The sequence below is a fragment of the Chiloscyllium punctatum genome, chromosome 35, assembly GCF_047496795.1.
Source record: "Chiloscyllium punctatum isolate Juve2018m chromosome 35, sChiPun1.3, whole genome shotgun sequence".
Classification (NCBI taxonomy): Eukaryota; Metazoa; Chordata; class Chondrichthyes; order Orectolobiformes; family Hemiscylliidae; genus Chiloscyllium; species Chiloscyllium punctatum.
Genome location: NC_092773.1, coordinates 27135167 through 27150348, shown reverse-complemented (window position 1 = coordinate 27150348; position 15182 = coordinate 27135167). Strand labels below are relative to the sequence as shown.

The 15182-nt window shown below is 44.3% G+C and overlaps 1 protein-coding gene across 3 annotated transcripts in view; it reads left to right on the top strand.

Annotated features, from left to right (window-relative positions):
• LOC140459797 (NACHT, LRR and PYD domains-containing protein 3-like) overlaps nucleotides 1-15182 on the top strand; it is a 57761-nt gene that overhangs the window by 22001 nt on the left and 20578 nt on the right. For all 3 annotated transcript variants that reach the window (XM_072554322.1, XM_072554321.1, XM_072554323.1), the window contains 2 exons: nucleotides 5614-7381; nucleotides 14174-14260. In XM_072554322.1, the coding sequence (XP_072410423.1) occupies nucleotides 5614-7381; nucleotides 14174-14260 (1855 nt within the window). The remainder of the gene's footprint in view (nucleotides 1-5613; nucleotides 7382-14173; nucleotides 14261-15182) is intronic.

The window sequence follows — 15182 nt, the reverse complement described above, 5'->3', positions numbered from 1 at the left end:
GATAAATCCCATCAAGCCCTGGGTATTTGTCCACCTTAACCTCTAGCATACCCAATACATGTTCCCTACTTATGCCAATGTGATCCAGACTAATCAAACGTCTATCTCTAATCTCCAGATTCATCATGTTCCTCCCCTGAGTGAACACTGATGCAAAATACTCATTCAGAATCTCACCCATTCTCTCAGGTTCAGCACACAGCCTGCCTTCATTATCTTTGTGGACCAGTCCTTTCTCTAGTTACCCGCTTGCTGCTTATATAAGAATAAAATGCTTTGGGATTTTCCTTAACTCTGCTCGCTAAGGCTATTTCATGACCCCTTTTAGCCCACTTGATTCCTTGTTTAAGACTTGTCCTACTCTTCCGGTATTCCTCCAGGGCCCATTCTGTTCTTAGCTACCTCAACCTTATGTACGCTTCCCTTTTCCTAGTGGCTAGTCGTGCAATTTCTCCTGTCATCTGCAGTTCATGAATCTTGCCTTTCCTATCCTTTACCTTCAATGGGACATGACTATCCTGCACTATCTTTAACCTATCTTTGAAAGCCTCTCACATCTCAAATGTGGACTTCCCTTCAAATAGCTGTGTCCAATCCACATTTCCCAGCTCCTGCCTAATTTTGCTATAATTGGCCTTGGCCCAGTTTAGCACTCTTCCCTTAGGTCTACTCTCCTCTTTATCGAAGAGTATTATAAAATGTACAGAATTGTGGTCACTGTTCCCAAATAAATCCCCCATCACAACTTCTATCACTTGTCCTGGCTCGTTCCCCTGTACCAGGTCCAATATGGCCCCTTCCCTTGTTGGACTATTGACATACTGCTCTAGAAAATCCTCCTGGACGCTTCGTACAAATTCTACTCCATCCAGATCGCTGACGCTAAATGTATCCCAGTCAGTGTTGGAAAAATTAAAATCTCCCATCACCACTACCCTATTGCCTCTATATCTATTCATAATCTGTTTACCTATTTGTTTTTCTACCTCATGCAATACAGCCCCAACAATGTAACTGCACCCTTCTTATTTCTCAGCTTCACCAATCATGTCTCACTATGCATGTCCTCCTTTAGCACAGCCATCATATCGACCCTGACCAGCAATGCAACTCCACCCCCTTTTTTACTTCCCTCCCTGTCCCGTCTGAAGTGTCTATATCCTGGAGCATTTAGTTGCAAATCACCATCTCCTTCCTTCAATCAAGTCTCTGTGGCAGTAATGTCATACTCCCCAGGCACCAATCCAAGCCCTAAGTTCATCTGCCTTACAAAGTATACTCCTTGCATTAAGATGTTGCAATATTTCACCAAATCAAACTGTTTATCATGACTCCTTTAAATCTTACATACGAGAACATAGAACAATACAGCGCAGAACAGGCCCTTCGGCCCTTGATGTTGCACCGACCTGTGAACTATTCTCAGCTCACCCTATCTCAAAATCACCCATGTGCTTATCTAGGGATTGTTTAAATCTCCCTAATGTGGCTGAGTTGACTATAATTAGCAGGTAGGGCATTCCACATCCTTACCACTCTCTGCCTAAAGGACTTGCTTCTGACATCTGTCTTAACTACAAATTGATGGGTTTAGATTTATGCCGTCTCGTACAAGTTGACTTCATCCTTGGAAAAAGTCTTTCACTGTGTACCCTATCTACTCCCCTGATCATCTTGTATGTCTCTATCAAACCCCCCCCCCCCCCCCTTAACCGCCGCCTTTCCAGTGAGAACAAGCCCAAGTGTCTCAGTCTTTCCTCATAAGACCTTCTCCCCAGACCAGGCAACGTCCTGGTAAATCTCCTCTGCACCTTTTTTCCAATGCTTCCACATCCTTCCTGTAATGGGGCGACCAGAACTGTACACAATATTCCAAGTGTGGCTGCACCAGCGTTTTGTGTAGATGCAGCATGATTTTGCGGCTCAGGAACACTCTCTCTACCAATAAAACCTAACCCGCCGTATGCCTTAACAGCACTATCGACCTGGTGGCAACTTTCAGGATCTATGTACATGGACTCCAAGAGCTCTCTGCATGTCCACACTACCAAACATTTTTCCATTGACCCAGTACTCTGCGTTCGTGTTATTTTTACCAAATGAATCATGCACATTTAGCTGTATTGAACTCCATTTTATACCCCTCAGCCCAATTCTGCAGTTTATCCAAGTCTCCTGCAACCTGTAACATTCTTTCAAACTGTCCGCTACTCCACCAACTTTAGTGTCGTCTGCAAATTTACTAATCCATCCACCTATCCCTGTGTCTAAGTCACTTATAAAAATGACAAACAGCAATAGTCCCATAACATCCTTGTGGCACACCACTAGTAACTGGACTCCAGACTGAATATTTTCGATCAACCACCACTTGCTGTCTTCTTCCAGAAAGCCCGTTTCTAATCTAAACTGCTAAATCACCCTCTATTCATGCCTCTGCATTTTCTCAATCAGTTGACCATGTGGAACCTTATCAAAGGCTTTACTGAAGTCCATGTATACCATGTCAACTGTCCTACCCTTATCTACATGCTTGGTCACCTCAAAAAAAAACTGAGGTTTGTGAGACACAACCTGCCCTTGACTATCCGACTCTGAAATCATTTTTTTAATGTATGTTCTTGGGATCGTGACTTCATTGATAAGGCCACCACTTTTTGCCGAGAAAGCAATTAAGAGTGAACTGCAGCAGTGTGGGTCTGGAGTCACATGTAGGCCAGACAAGGTAGAGTGTAGATTTTATCCCCTAAAGCACATGTGTAAAGTAAATAAATTGTTACAATTGACTAGTTACATAATCACCACGTTGCCTATTTAAAGACTCCAGATTTTTATTGAATTCAGACTTTTTCCTCTCCCAATGGTGGAGTTAACATCCATGTCCCCAGAACATCAACTCGCGTTTCTGCATTGCTAATTGAGTGACATTATGCCATGCTAAAGGAAGAGATCTCCGCTCTGCAGTCCTGCCAGATCCAGTTGTGAATGGTGGACAATTGAACAACTCACTGGAGGAGAAGGCTCCACAAATATTCTTATCCTTCATGATGGCAAAGCCCAACTCATTAGTGCAAAGTGTAACCTGAAGTATTCACCACAATCTTCCCTCAGTATTGGGTTAGGCCAGTTTTTGAATATTGTGTGCAATTCTAGTCTCCTTCCTATCTGAAGGATGTTGTGAAACTTGAAAGGGTTCAGAAAAGATTTACAAAGACGTTGCCAGGGTTGGAGGATTTGAGCTATAGGGAGAGGTTGAATAGGCTAGTGCTGTTTTCCCTGGAGTGTCGGAGGCTGAGGGGTGACCTGAACAGGTTTATAGAATCATGAGGGCCATGGATAGATAAATAGACAAAGTCTTTTCCCTGGTGTGGGGGAATCCAGAACTCGAGGACATTAGATTTAGGGTGAGAGGGGAAAGGTATAAAAGAGACCTAAAGGGCAACTTATTCACTTGGAGGGTGGTGTGCGTGTGGAATGACCTGCCAGAGGAAGTGGTGGAGGCTAGTGCATTTGCAACTTTTTAAAAGACACCTGGATGGGAATATGAATAGGAAGAGTTTGGAGGGATATGGGCCAGGTGCTGGCAGATGGGACTAGATTGGGTTGGGATACCTGATCAGCATGGATGGGTTGGACCGAAGGGTCTGTTTCCGTGCTGTACATCTCTATGACTCGAAGTGGCGACTGGATAATCCATCTCTGCCTCCTTCATAGGTCCACAGTATTATAGCCTTAAGCCAATTCAACTCATTCCACATGATATTAAGAAATAGTTAAAGACTCCAGCAAAGGCCATCTCACCAAGCTTCCGTAACACCTCATGAGGGTTTTCGATCTCTCTGCCATGGTTTTCCAGAACGTTATAAATATAGTAGGAATATAGCTGAGTGGTCCTGGGAACATGCTGTTTCCTTTGTATGCTGCAAAGGCAATATGCCCAAACAACATTTCAGCAATAGTATTGAAACCATGACCTCCAGAACGTGCCACGACCCGTAGCCAAGCCATTCGAGTATAGGTACAGCACAGGTATCTGTCCAGTGATGTGGAAAATTGCCCAGTTATGTCCTGTTCTCAAAAATCAGGACAAATCCAACCTGGCCAATTAACGTCCCGTCAGTCCCAATTATCAGTGAAAAAATGGAAGATGTCATCAACAGTGCTATCAAGTACCACCTGGTCAGCAATAACCTGCTCAGTGACACCCAGTGTTGACTCTGCCAAGGCCATTTGGCTCCAGGGCTCATTACAGCCTCAGTTCAAACATTGACAAACCAGTCCAATTTCAAAGATGATGTTGGAGTAACTGTCCTTGACATCAAGACCGAGTGAGTTTGGCACCAATGATCCCTCTCAAAACCAATGATCAGGGGGTAATCCGACCTGGCATTACTGCAGATAGTACTTTTTCACTGTATCTTGGTACGTATGTCAGTAATAAATCAAAACGAGAATTAGGAAATGTCTCAGGGCAGAGGAAAAAAAGACTACCTGTCCCAAACAGGCATGTTCCTCTTCCAGAGACAAACTCATCTGGCAGTCCACTAGCTTTGCATGTAACAACCTGGGAAGGCAATAATCTAGTGGTATTGGCGTTGGACCAATAATCCAGAAATGTGGGTCATGATCTGGGTTCCAATCATATCACAGCTGGTGGTGATAGTTTTATTTTCAGACTTTTAATTTGTTAATCTATTACTAAAACCATTATCAATTATCATTAAACCATTTGGTTTAAATATGCCTTTTACGGAATTAGATATGCTGTCATTAACTTTCTCCTATGTGTGACTCCACTCCCACAGAAATGTAATTGACTCATAGCCTAGCAAACAGCTGGTTTGGATTGAACTACTACAAAAGTCCCCCCCCCCCCCCCCCCCCAAAAAAGTCGATCTTGTTTATTCCTATCTGGCATTCACCTGGAGCCAGAAGGAAGAGCAAGATGCTTGGAGAGCTCCTGGTCAAAACACCGACTCTCTTGTGCTCCTGGAATGCTGCCTAACCAGCGGTGCCTTCCCAGTGCCACACTTTTCGACTCCAATCTGTAGTCCTCCGTTCCTCCAAGAAGCTTGGTCCTGTCAATGCTGCAGAGCCCTCTCTACTGCCACCTGTTGGGCCATTCCAAAATTGGGGCACAGTCAGACCATTCCTGTAGGTGAAGTAGTGCAGTGATCTACACACTGGAGGGAATTGCCCTAGGAGTCTTCAACATTGACTCCTGACCCCATGAAATCTCAGCATCAGGCCAAGCATGGGCAAGGAATTTTCCTGTTGATTACCAAACGCCATCTGGAACTGAGCAATAAATCTTCGTTGAGCTTTATCATTGATCAAAATTTGGAGTGAGGCACTTGTTAGTGTTAATCACGAGTGATTCTGTGCTTAGTTCGGTAAATACTGGAATTAAATTGGTTATTGAACATTGTTCGCCATTTTTTGACTTGTAAATGGGGTTTCCATTAACTGAAATTTAACTTGCTCTACTGAAGCGGTGAATCAAACGCCACAATAGTTCACTATTTTGCAAAGTGGAATAGCGAAGTGTTTCTTTTTGTATATTCCAATATGATTAACATTGAGAACCACTTTTTCTATCTGTTCTAATTAAAGGTGTTCAGGCAAAACACAAGGAAGTACTCTCAGTACAAACTCAAACACTGCAAGTGAGCACAGTCCTAATAAAGGAGAAGGTGAAGACTTTCCAGTTGGTTGATCGATATACTGAGCTAACGGTCATCTCTGCTCTTCGAGATCGGAAACTTGTAGAGCATGAGTTGCTGGCAAGAGGCAGAGACCATGAGGAGTGGAGAGAGAAACATCTCCGGAGAGAACTGGAAAAAATTCCAGTCGATTGCTTGTTCCAGAGCAGTTTTTCCTGGGTAGGATTTTTGGTCCAGAAATTAAAGAAATGGTTTTGGCAATCCAATTTCGGGAGTTCAGCAGTAGTGAGTGGAGTCCCAGGGATTGGGAAAACAACAATGGTGCAGAAGATTGTTCATGACTGGGCCATTGGGAAAATATACCCACACTTTCAATTTGTTTTCAGCTTTAAGTTCCGGCACTTAAACACTTATAACGGCAGGGTTAACCTGCGGAACCTGATACTGGATGAGTATCCTTACTTTGAGAATGTTCTAGGAGAGCTCTGGAAGAACCCAGAGGGTTTGCTTTTTATATTTGACGGTTTGGATGAATTCAAGGAGAGGATCGATTTTGCTGGCCATCGGAGAAGCACAGCACCTCAGCACATGTGCACAGACCCTGAAAGCTGGTGTGAGATGTCTGACATTGTGTACGGTTTAATCCAGCACAAGCTGCTCCCAGGATGTTCTGTGTTAGTGACCACTCGTCCCACTGCGTTACATTTATTGGAAGTGGCTGAGGTCAGTGTCTGGGCTGAAATCCTGGGGTTTGTTGGTGATGAGCAGAAGGAATACTTCAACAAGTTTTATGAAGATAAGAAAGTGGCAGCAGCTGTTTTCAAACACTTGAAGGAGAACGAGATCCTGTACACTATGTGCTATAACCCTTCATACTGCTGGATCCTCGGTCTGTCACTGGGTTCTTTCTTCACGCAAAGAGGTAGGAAACAGCATGTTCCCAGGACCATCACTCAGCTGTATTCCTACTATATTTATAACGTTCTGGAAAACCATGGCCGAGAGATTGAAAACCCTCGTGAGGTGTTACTGAAGCTTGGTGAGATGGCCTTTGCTGGAGTCTCGGAGAAGACAATTGTGTTTACAAATGAAGATTTGATCCAGTACAACCTCCAACCCTCCCAGTTCCTGTCTGGTTTCCTGATGGAACTTTTGGAGAGAGATGATTCTGTTCGCAATATAGTTTACACTTTCCCGCACCTCACCATCCAAGAATTCATAGCTGCGTTGGCACAGTTCCTCACTTCAGATTCTGGGAACATACAGGAACTCCTCAGTCAAGCCCATAGGATGGAAGATGGGCGCTTTGAGATATTTCTCCGTTTTGTTATTGGTCTGTCGTCTCAGTCAGCCAGGCCCCTGGAGAAGCTCCTTGGTCCATTTTGTCATGCGACAATCTGTCAAGTGATTACTTGGGTGAAGGAGAAGGTTGAGGAACAGATTAAAAACGCAGCAAGTAAACCTGATCAAACCAACCTGTTGAACACATTGCACTACATGTTTGAGTCTCAGAATAAGAAACTGCTTCAGGAAATTGTGGAATCTGCAGAAATATTTAATTTGCGTGGACTGAGACTGACTCCAATTGACTATCTGGTCCTATCCAGTGTCTTTGAATTCAGTGATTCGATTAGAAAACTCGACCTGCGGAATTGTTACATTAAGTGCGAAGGATTGCAACGGCTGGATTCCATACTCCACAAATGTCGTGTGTTGAGGTAATGCTTTCTTTATAACTACCTGTTCAGCAAATTATTGAAAAGGCATGTTTTGAATTACATAGAACACAGAACATAGAAAAATACAGCGCAGTACAGGCCCTTCGGCCCTCGATATTGTGCCGATCAAAGCCCACCTAACCTACACTAACCCACTATCCTCCATATACCTATCCAATGCCCGCTTAAATGCCCATAAAGAGGGAGAGTCCACCACTGATACTGGCAGGGCATTCCATGAACTCTCAACCCGCTGAGTAAAGAATCTACCCCTAACATCTGTCCTATACCTACCACCCCTTAATTTAAAGCTGTGTCCCCTAGTAACAGCTGACTTCATTAGAGGAAAAAGGTTCTCACTGTCAAACCTTTCTAAATCCCTAATCATCTTGTACACCTCTATCAAATCTCCCCTAAACCTTCTTTTCTCCAATGAGAAAAGCCCCAAGTGCCTCAGCCTTTCCTCATACGATCTTCCTACTATGCCAGGCAACATCCTGGTAAACCTCCTCTGCACTCGTTCCAGTGCCTCCACATCCTTCCTATAGTATGGCAACCAAAACTGCACACAATACTCCAGATGGGGCCGCACCAGAGTCTTATACAACTGCAACATGACCTCAGGACTCCAGAACTCAATTCTTCTACCAATAAAGCCCAGTACACCATATGCCGCCTTCACAGCACTATTTACCTGGGTGGCAACTTTCAAAGATCTGTGTACATGGACACCAAGATCCCTCTGCTCATCCACACTACCAAGTAGTCTACCATTTAGCCCAGTAATCCATCTTCTTGTTACTCCTACCAAAGTGAATGACTTCACACTTGGCTACATTGAACTCCATTTGCCACCTTACTGCCCAGCTCTGCAACTTATCTATATCCCGCTGTAACCTGCCACATCCTTCTTCGCTGTCCACCACTCCACCGACTTTCATGTCATCCGCAAACTTGCTCACCCAGCCTTCAAGCCCCTCCTCCAGGTCATTTATAAAAATGACAAACAGCAATGGTCCCAAAACAGATACTTGTGGAACACCGCTAGTAACTGCGCTCCAAGATGAACCTATACCATCAACTACTACCCTCTGTCTCCTTCCAGCCAGCCAATTCCTAATCCAAACCTCTAATGCACCCTCAATGCCATACCTCTGTAGTTTTTGCATTAGCCTGCCATGGGGTACCTTATCGCACGCCTTGTTAAAATCCATATACACCACATTTACTGCTTTACCGTCGTCCACTTCCTTGGTCACCTTCTCAAAGAATTCAATAAGGTTTGTGAGGCACGACCTGCCCTTCACAAAACCATGCTGACTATCCTTGATCACATTATTCCTATCCAGATGTTCATAAATCCTATCCCTTACAATTCTCTCCACAACTTTGCCCACAACAGAAGTGAGACTCACTGGCCTATAGTTACTTGGGCTATCCCTGCTCCCCTTCTTGAACAAGGGGACCACATTTGCTATCCTCCAGTCTTCTGGCACTATTCCCGTAGACAACGATGACATAAAAATAAAGGCCAATGGCTCCGCTATCTCCTCCCTAGCTTCCCAGAGGATCCTAGGATAAATGCCATCAGGCTCAGGGGACTTATCTATTTTCATCCTTTCCAGAATTTCCAACACCTCTTCCCTACATACCTCAAAGCCGTCCATTCTAATTACTTGTGACTCAGTATTCACATCGGCAACAATGTCGTGTCCCTGAGTGAATACTGACGAAAAGTATTGATTTAGTGCCTCACCAATCTCCTCCGCCTCCACACACAACTTCCCACTACTATCCTTGACTGGACCTAATTCCTACCCTGGTCATTCTTTCATTCCTGACATACCTATAGAAAGCCTTGGGGTTTTCCCTAATCCTACCAACTAAGGACTTTTCATGTCCCCTTCTCGCTGCTCTTAGCTCTCTCTTTAGATCCTTCCTGGCTACCTTATAACTCTCAATCACCCCAATTGAACCTTCACGCCTCATCTTTACATAGGCCACCCTCTTCCCTTTAACAAGGGATTCCAATTCCTTATTAAACCACGGCTCCCTCACAAGACCCTTTACTCCCTGCCTGACTGGTACATACTTATCACGGACACCCATTAGCTGTTCCTTGAACAATCTCCACATCATTTGTGTTCTTCCCTTGAAGCCTATTTTTCTAATCCACACATCCTAAGTCATGCCTCACCGCATCATAATTTCCCTGCCCTCAGCTATAACTGTTGCCCTGCAGTGCACACTTATCCCTCTCCATCACTAAAGTAAAAGTCACCGAGTTGTGGTCACCTACCTCCAAATCTAATAACTGGCCTGGTTCATTACCTAGAACCAAATCCAGTATGGCCTCACCTCTTGTTGGCCTGTCTACATATTGTGTCAGGAAACCCTCCTGCACACATTGGACAACAACCGACCCATCTAACTAACTTGAGCTATAGCTTTCCCAGTCAATATCTGGGATGTTAAAGTCCCCCATAACAACCACCCTGCTACTTTCACTCTTCTCCTGAATCATCCTCGCAATACTTTCCTCTAATTCTCTCGGACTACTAGGAGGCCTGTAGAAAACCCCTAACAGGGTGACCTCACCTTTTCTATTTCTAACCTCCGCCTACACTACCCCAGATGGCAAGTCTTCCTCCATCACCCTTTCTACTGCAGTAATACTATCCTTGACAAGCAATGCCACACCTCCCCCTCTTTTACCCCCATCTCTGACCCTACTAAAACATTTAAACCCTGGAACCTGCAACAGCCATTCCTGTCCCTGTTCTACCTACGTCTCTGTAATGGCCACAACATCGAAGCCCCAGGTACCAACCCATGCTGCAAGCTCACCTACCTTATTTCTTATACTTCTGGCATTGAAGTATACACACTTCAAGCCACCTTCCTATTTACAGGCACCCTCCTTCGAGATCGATGCCATGTTCCTAACCTCCCTACGCTCAAGGTCCTGTACCCTAAAGCTATACTCCAGGTTCCCATGCCCCTGCAGAGTTAGTTTAAACCCTCCCAAAGAGTACTAGCAAACCTCCCCACCCAAGGATACTGGTGCCCCTCAGGTTCAGGTTCAGGTTCAGACCATCCTGTTTATAGAGGTCCCACCTTCCCCAGAAAGAACCCCAGTTATCCAAATACCAGAATCCCTCCCTCCTGCACCATCCCTGTAGCCACGCATTTAACTCCTCTCTCCCTATTCCTCGACACTCTATCACGTGGCACGGGTAACAAACCAGAGACAACAACTCCTTTTTTTCGTTCTAGCTCTGAGCTTCCAACCTAGCTCCCTGAAAGCCTGTCTAACAACATCACCCCTCATCCTACCTATGTCGTTGGTGCCAACGTGGACCACGATCTGGGGCTGCTCCCCCTCCCCCTTTAAGGACCCAGAAAACACGATCCGAGACATCACGTACCCTTGCACCTGGGAGGCAACATACCCATCGTGAGTCTCTGTCGCCCCCGCAAAACCGCCTATCAGTGCCCCTCACTATTGAGTCCCCAATAACTATCGCTCTACCTTTCACCACCCTTCCTTCCCTTCTGAGCAACGGGGACAGGCTCCGTGCCAGAGGCCTGAACCTCGTTGCTTACCCCTAGTAAGTCATCTCTTTTCTCCTCCCTTTTTTCCCCCCCCCCCCCCCCACACCTCTCTCTTCTACCCCCCACCCACCCACCAGTATCCAAAGCGGTATACTTGTTCTTGAGGGGAATGACTGCAGGGGGTGCACTGGCTGCTTCCTCCCACTCCCCCTCACTGTCACCCATCTCTCTATAACTTTCGGAGTAACTACTTCCCTAAAGCTCTGATCTATGACCACCTCTGCCTCCCGAATGATCCGCAGTTCATCCAACTCCAGTTCCAGTTCCCTAACACTGTCTTGGAGGAGCTGGAGATGGGTGCACTTCTTGCAAGTGTAATCAGGAGGGACGCTAATGGCTTCCCTCACCTCATACATGTTGCAAGAGGAGTATTGCACTGCCTTCGCTGCCATCCCTCTAAAAGGTAAACTTTAAAAACTAGATCTAAAGAAACAAACCAGCAAAATGCAGCACTCACCTGCTTGTCACAATGGGTCGTATTATTAGGTTGGAGGAGGGTGGGTGGGAGGCTCTACCCCTGTAGTGCCTCGGGTTCCTCGCCTGCACGCTTTTATAAGAAAAAAACCTTCCCAGGTAAGCTAGCACGACACCAGCTTCCAGGTCCGCTAGGCGCTTAAAAAAAACTTTAAATTTTAGCCATTAGAAAAACCATAACTGGACTATACCATGACTTAAAACACCACCAGACAGCCATTTCCTGCTCCGCTGAGAGTTATTAATTCTGAGTACAGTTCTTTGACCCACCTTCCAAACCCACAACCACTTCAATGTAGAAGGACGAGAGCTGCAGATACGTGGAACTCCACCCCTTGAAAGTTGCTCTCCAAGCCAGTCAGCATCCTGACTTGGAAGTATAACACCATTCCATCACTGTTGCTGGGTCAAAACTCTGGAATTCATTCCCTAAGGTTATTGTGGGTCAACTTGCAGCAGGTGGACTGCAGTGGTTCAAGAAGGCAGCACACCACCACCTTGTCTAGGCAGAAGTGGGTCCTGCAGATGCTGGGGATCAGAGAGATTAGACAGGTGCTAGAAAAGCGCAGAACGTCAGGCAGCATCCGAGGAGCAGGAAAATCATCGTTTCGGGCAAAAGCCATTCAGCCCATCCTGATGAAGGGCTGTTGCCTGAAACGTCAATTTTTTTTTTTCTCCTGCTCCTTAGATGCTGTCTGACTGTGCTTTTCCAGCACCCCTCATGGAGACCACTTTCTCTAGGGCAACAAGATGCTGGTTCAGCCTGTGATGTGCATGTCACACGAGTGAATAATAAACAAAATCTAGTCTGGCTGGAAATAAACAAGTGGATGGCTTGAGGGAAAACCACAGTATCGTGGTGCAGGAGGTTACTCTGGAAAGAGTCCATTAGGCAGATTAGAAAGAGTGTTGGTGGGTGACCTACTGTTTTGCAGGATAAGCATTTTAGTTTGCAGCCAAGATAGTGAATCTGGTATGATTTCTTACCTTCTGGGTGCAAGGATCTGTGACACAACTGATAAATATTTGAGCAGCCAGGATACCTCTCCAGGGTGGCACAGCAAGGGAGACATTTCTGCCATGTGTGCAGGAGAACTTTCTGGAACAGTAAATTTCCAGCCCTACAAGGGAGGGAAGGCGGGAACTATCCGAGGAAACAAGGCAGGCCAAGTGGAGGATGTCAGAGGAGAGAGTATTTGGGAAAACAGTGGTCATAACATAATAATCCAATGTTAAGGTAGAAAAGATGAAAACCAGTCAAGGATTAAGACCCCAGAGTAGAAATCAGCAGATTTTGTACCAGAGCTAGTTGATTGGAAATCCACTTTTGTGGATAAAACAGTGGATGAGCAGGGGAGATTTTCAGCTAGGTCCATACCTATGGGCAAATAAATATGGGACATCCAAGTCTGCAAGACTATTGATAATGAAGGATATTGTTGAGAAAATAAGAAATAAAAACGCGATAAGCTGCATTCTGGAATAACCAAAGCAATAGAAATCAGGAAGAGTATTTCAGAGTCGGAAGGCTTAAGAGGAAGCATAAGAAAAAGATGTCAAGCTGCGCGAAAACAATGGTGAAATATTCTCCAAACATATCAACAGTGAAAGAATCATGAATGATAGTGGGGTCCATACGGATCCAGCAAGATCAGTGATGCACTGAAGCAAAGCTAGTGACATAAGTGACAGAGATGGGTACGTTGCTTCTGTGAAGTGGAGGGTGCCAAATATGTAGGTCACCGGGTGGAGACCTCACCGGGTGATCTTTGGGGTAAGGAAAGATATTCTGTTTCCACTAGTAGGATTGCCAGTTAAAAATTAAGATTGAGATTAACAATTAAAAGATTTAAATTAAGATTAACAGCAAGAGAGCGAAGAGTCAGATAAACTTCTGAGGAAAGAAGATTTAGAATATGCTGCCTGGGAGAGTGTTTGTTTGTTTGAGACAGATTCCATAGGAGGATCGAAAAGAGTCTCTATACATATTTGAAAGTGATTCATTTAGAGGCCCACAGAATATCGTTGGAGAATGTGACGAGCTGGTACAGACAAAGTTGAATGTTCAGTATAGTATAATTCTAATTAGTAATTTTGTGATGAATAATAAAAGAATCTGCTACTAATACTAGAGCTTGGAGAATCTAAAATGGATCTTTGCAAACGTTTCAGAATATTTTGGTCCATTGTAAAATCATCTCACTTGTAGAAAAGAAGAATTGCAAACCTCCTCCAACATGGAGGTATCTACATGCTAAGTTTTAGTGTATTAATTTTGATCGTCAAATCGAACTAGGCTGAGGGCTATTGAAAGGATTTGAAAAAATGCATAAGTGATAGTTTTTAGTATATGGGCAGTTGTATGGAGCAATATTGTTTGCAAGTGACAGGAAATGTTATTATCTTTTGAACTCTGTTTGATATGGTTGGCAACACATTCATAACAAACAAATACTACAGTTCTGAAGAAGTGTCATACTGGATTTGAAATGTTAACTTGCTTATTCTCTCTCGTGCGCTCTGTCCCGCACTGACTCGCACTCACCTTCTCTCATGCTGTCTCTCGCTCGGGCGCTCTCCATGGATGCTGCGCGCCCTGCTGAGCTTTTCCAGCAATTCTGATATCCAGCATCTGCAGTATATTGCTGTAACTTAAATTATATCCAAGTTTTGATTTAACTTGTTTCTGACTCTTGTGTTTAGACTGAGTTTTAATGAACTTGGAGATTCAGGAGTGAAACTACTGTCTGTAGTTCTGAGGAAGCCAGACTGTAAAATACAAGAACTGGGGTAAGTGAAAGATTATTTGGAATTGTTTACCAAGAACTGGATGCTGGATAAAGTGCACAGTAACCATACATGCAAACCCATGAATTAGGAGCTGGAGTCATCTATTAGGCTCATCAAGCCTGCCCACCATTCAGTAAGAGTATGACTGATCTGTTTGTGCTTTCAACTCCACATTTCATCCTACCCTCTAATAATCTGTGTCTCCTTAGTCAATCAAGATTCATTTTACCTCTGCCTCAAAAATATTCACTCGTATTTCCTCCAATGCTTCCTGAGGAAGTTTTGTTCCAAAGAATTATGAGCCTCTGACAGAAACAAAATTCCTGACTTCCATCCTAACCTAGAGGCCCCTAATTTTTAATCTGTATGCCTTTTCTCCACAAGGAGGCACATCCTTTTAGCGCACACCTTATCAGTTTCCTCAGGGTATAATGTTTCAATAAGATCGCCTTTTGTTATTATAACCTCCCCAATGGATATAGGCCCAGCCTTTTATCATAAAGTCAAGTGAACCTTCTGTGAAATGTTTCTGAAGTATTTACATCCTTTCGTAAATAAGAAACCTATTACTACAGATGTTTTCTTACACTACGCTACACTTGTACATTGTATTGGTATCTGCTTCTCTTATCCATTCCCCTTATGAACAACGTACCATTTGCCATCTTAGTCACTTGCTGTTCCTACGCCCTACCGTTTTGTGATTTGTGTATCGAGACTCCACTTTTTGTCAGAGTTCTGTAGTTTCTCTCCATTTAAGTATTTATTCTTCCTGCTGAAGTTCATGGTTACCCACATTACACTCCATCTGCCAATGTTCTTACCTTCTTATGAACCTGCCTTTGCAAATTACTTCTGTCTCTTGCCAACTTACTTAGCTACAAATCTCTATTAGTAAACAGCCATGCGTTTGATTCCTACA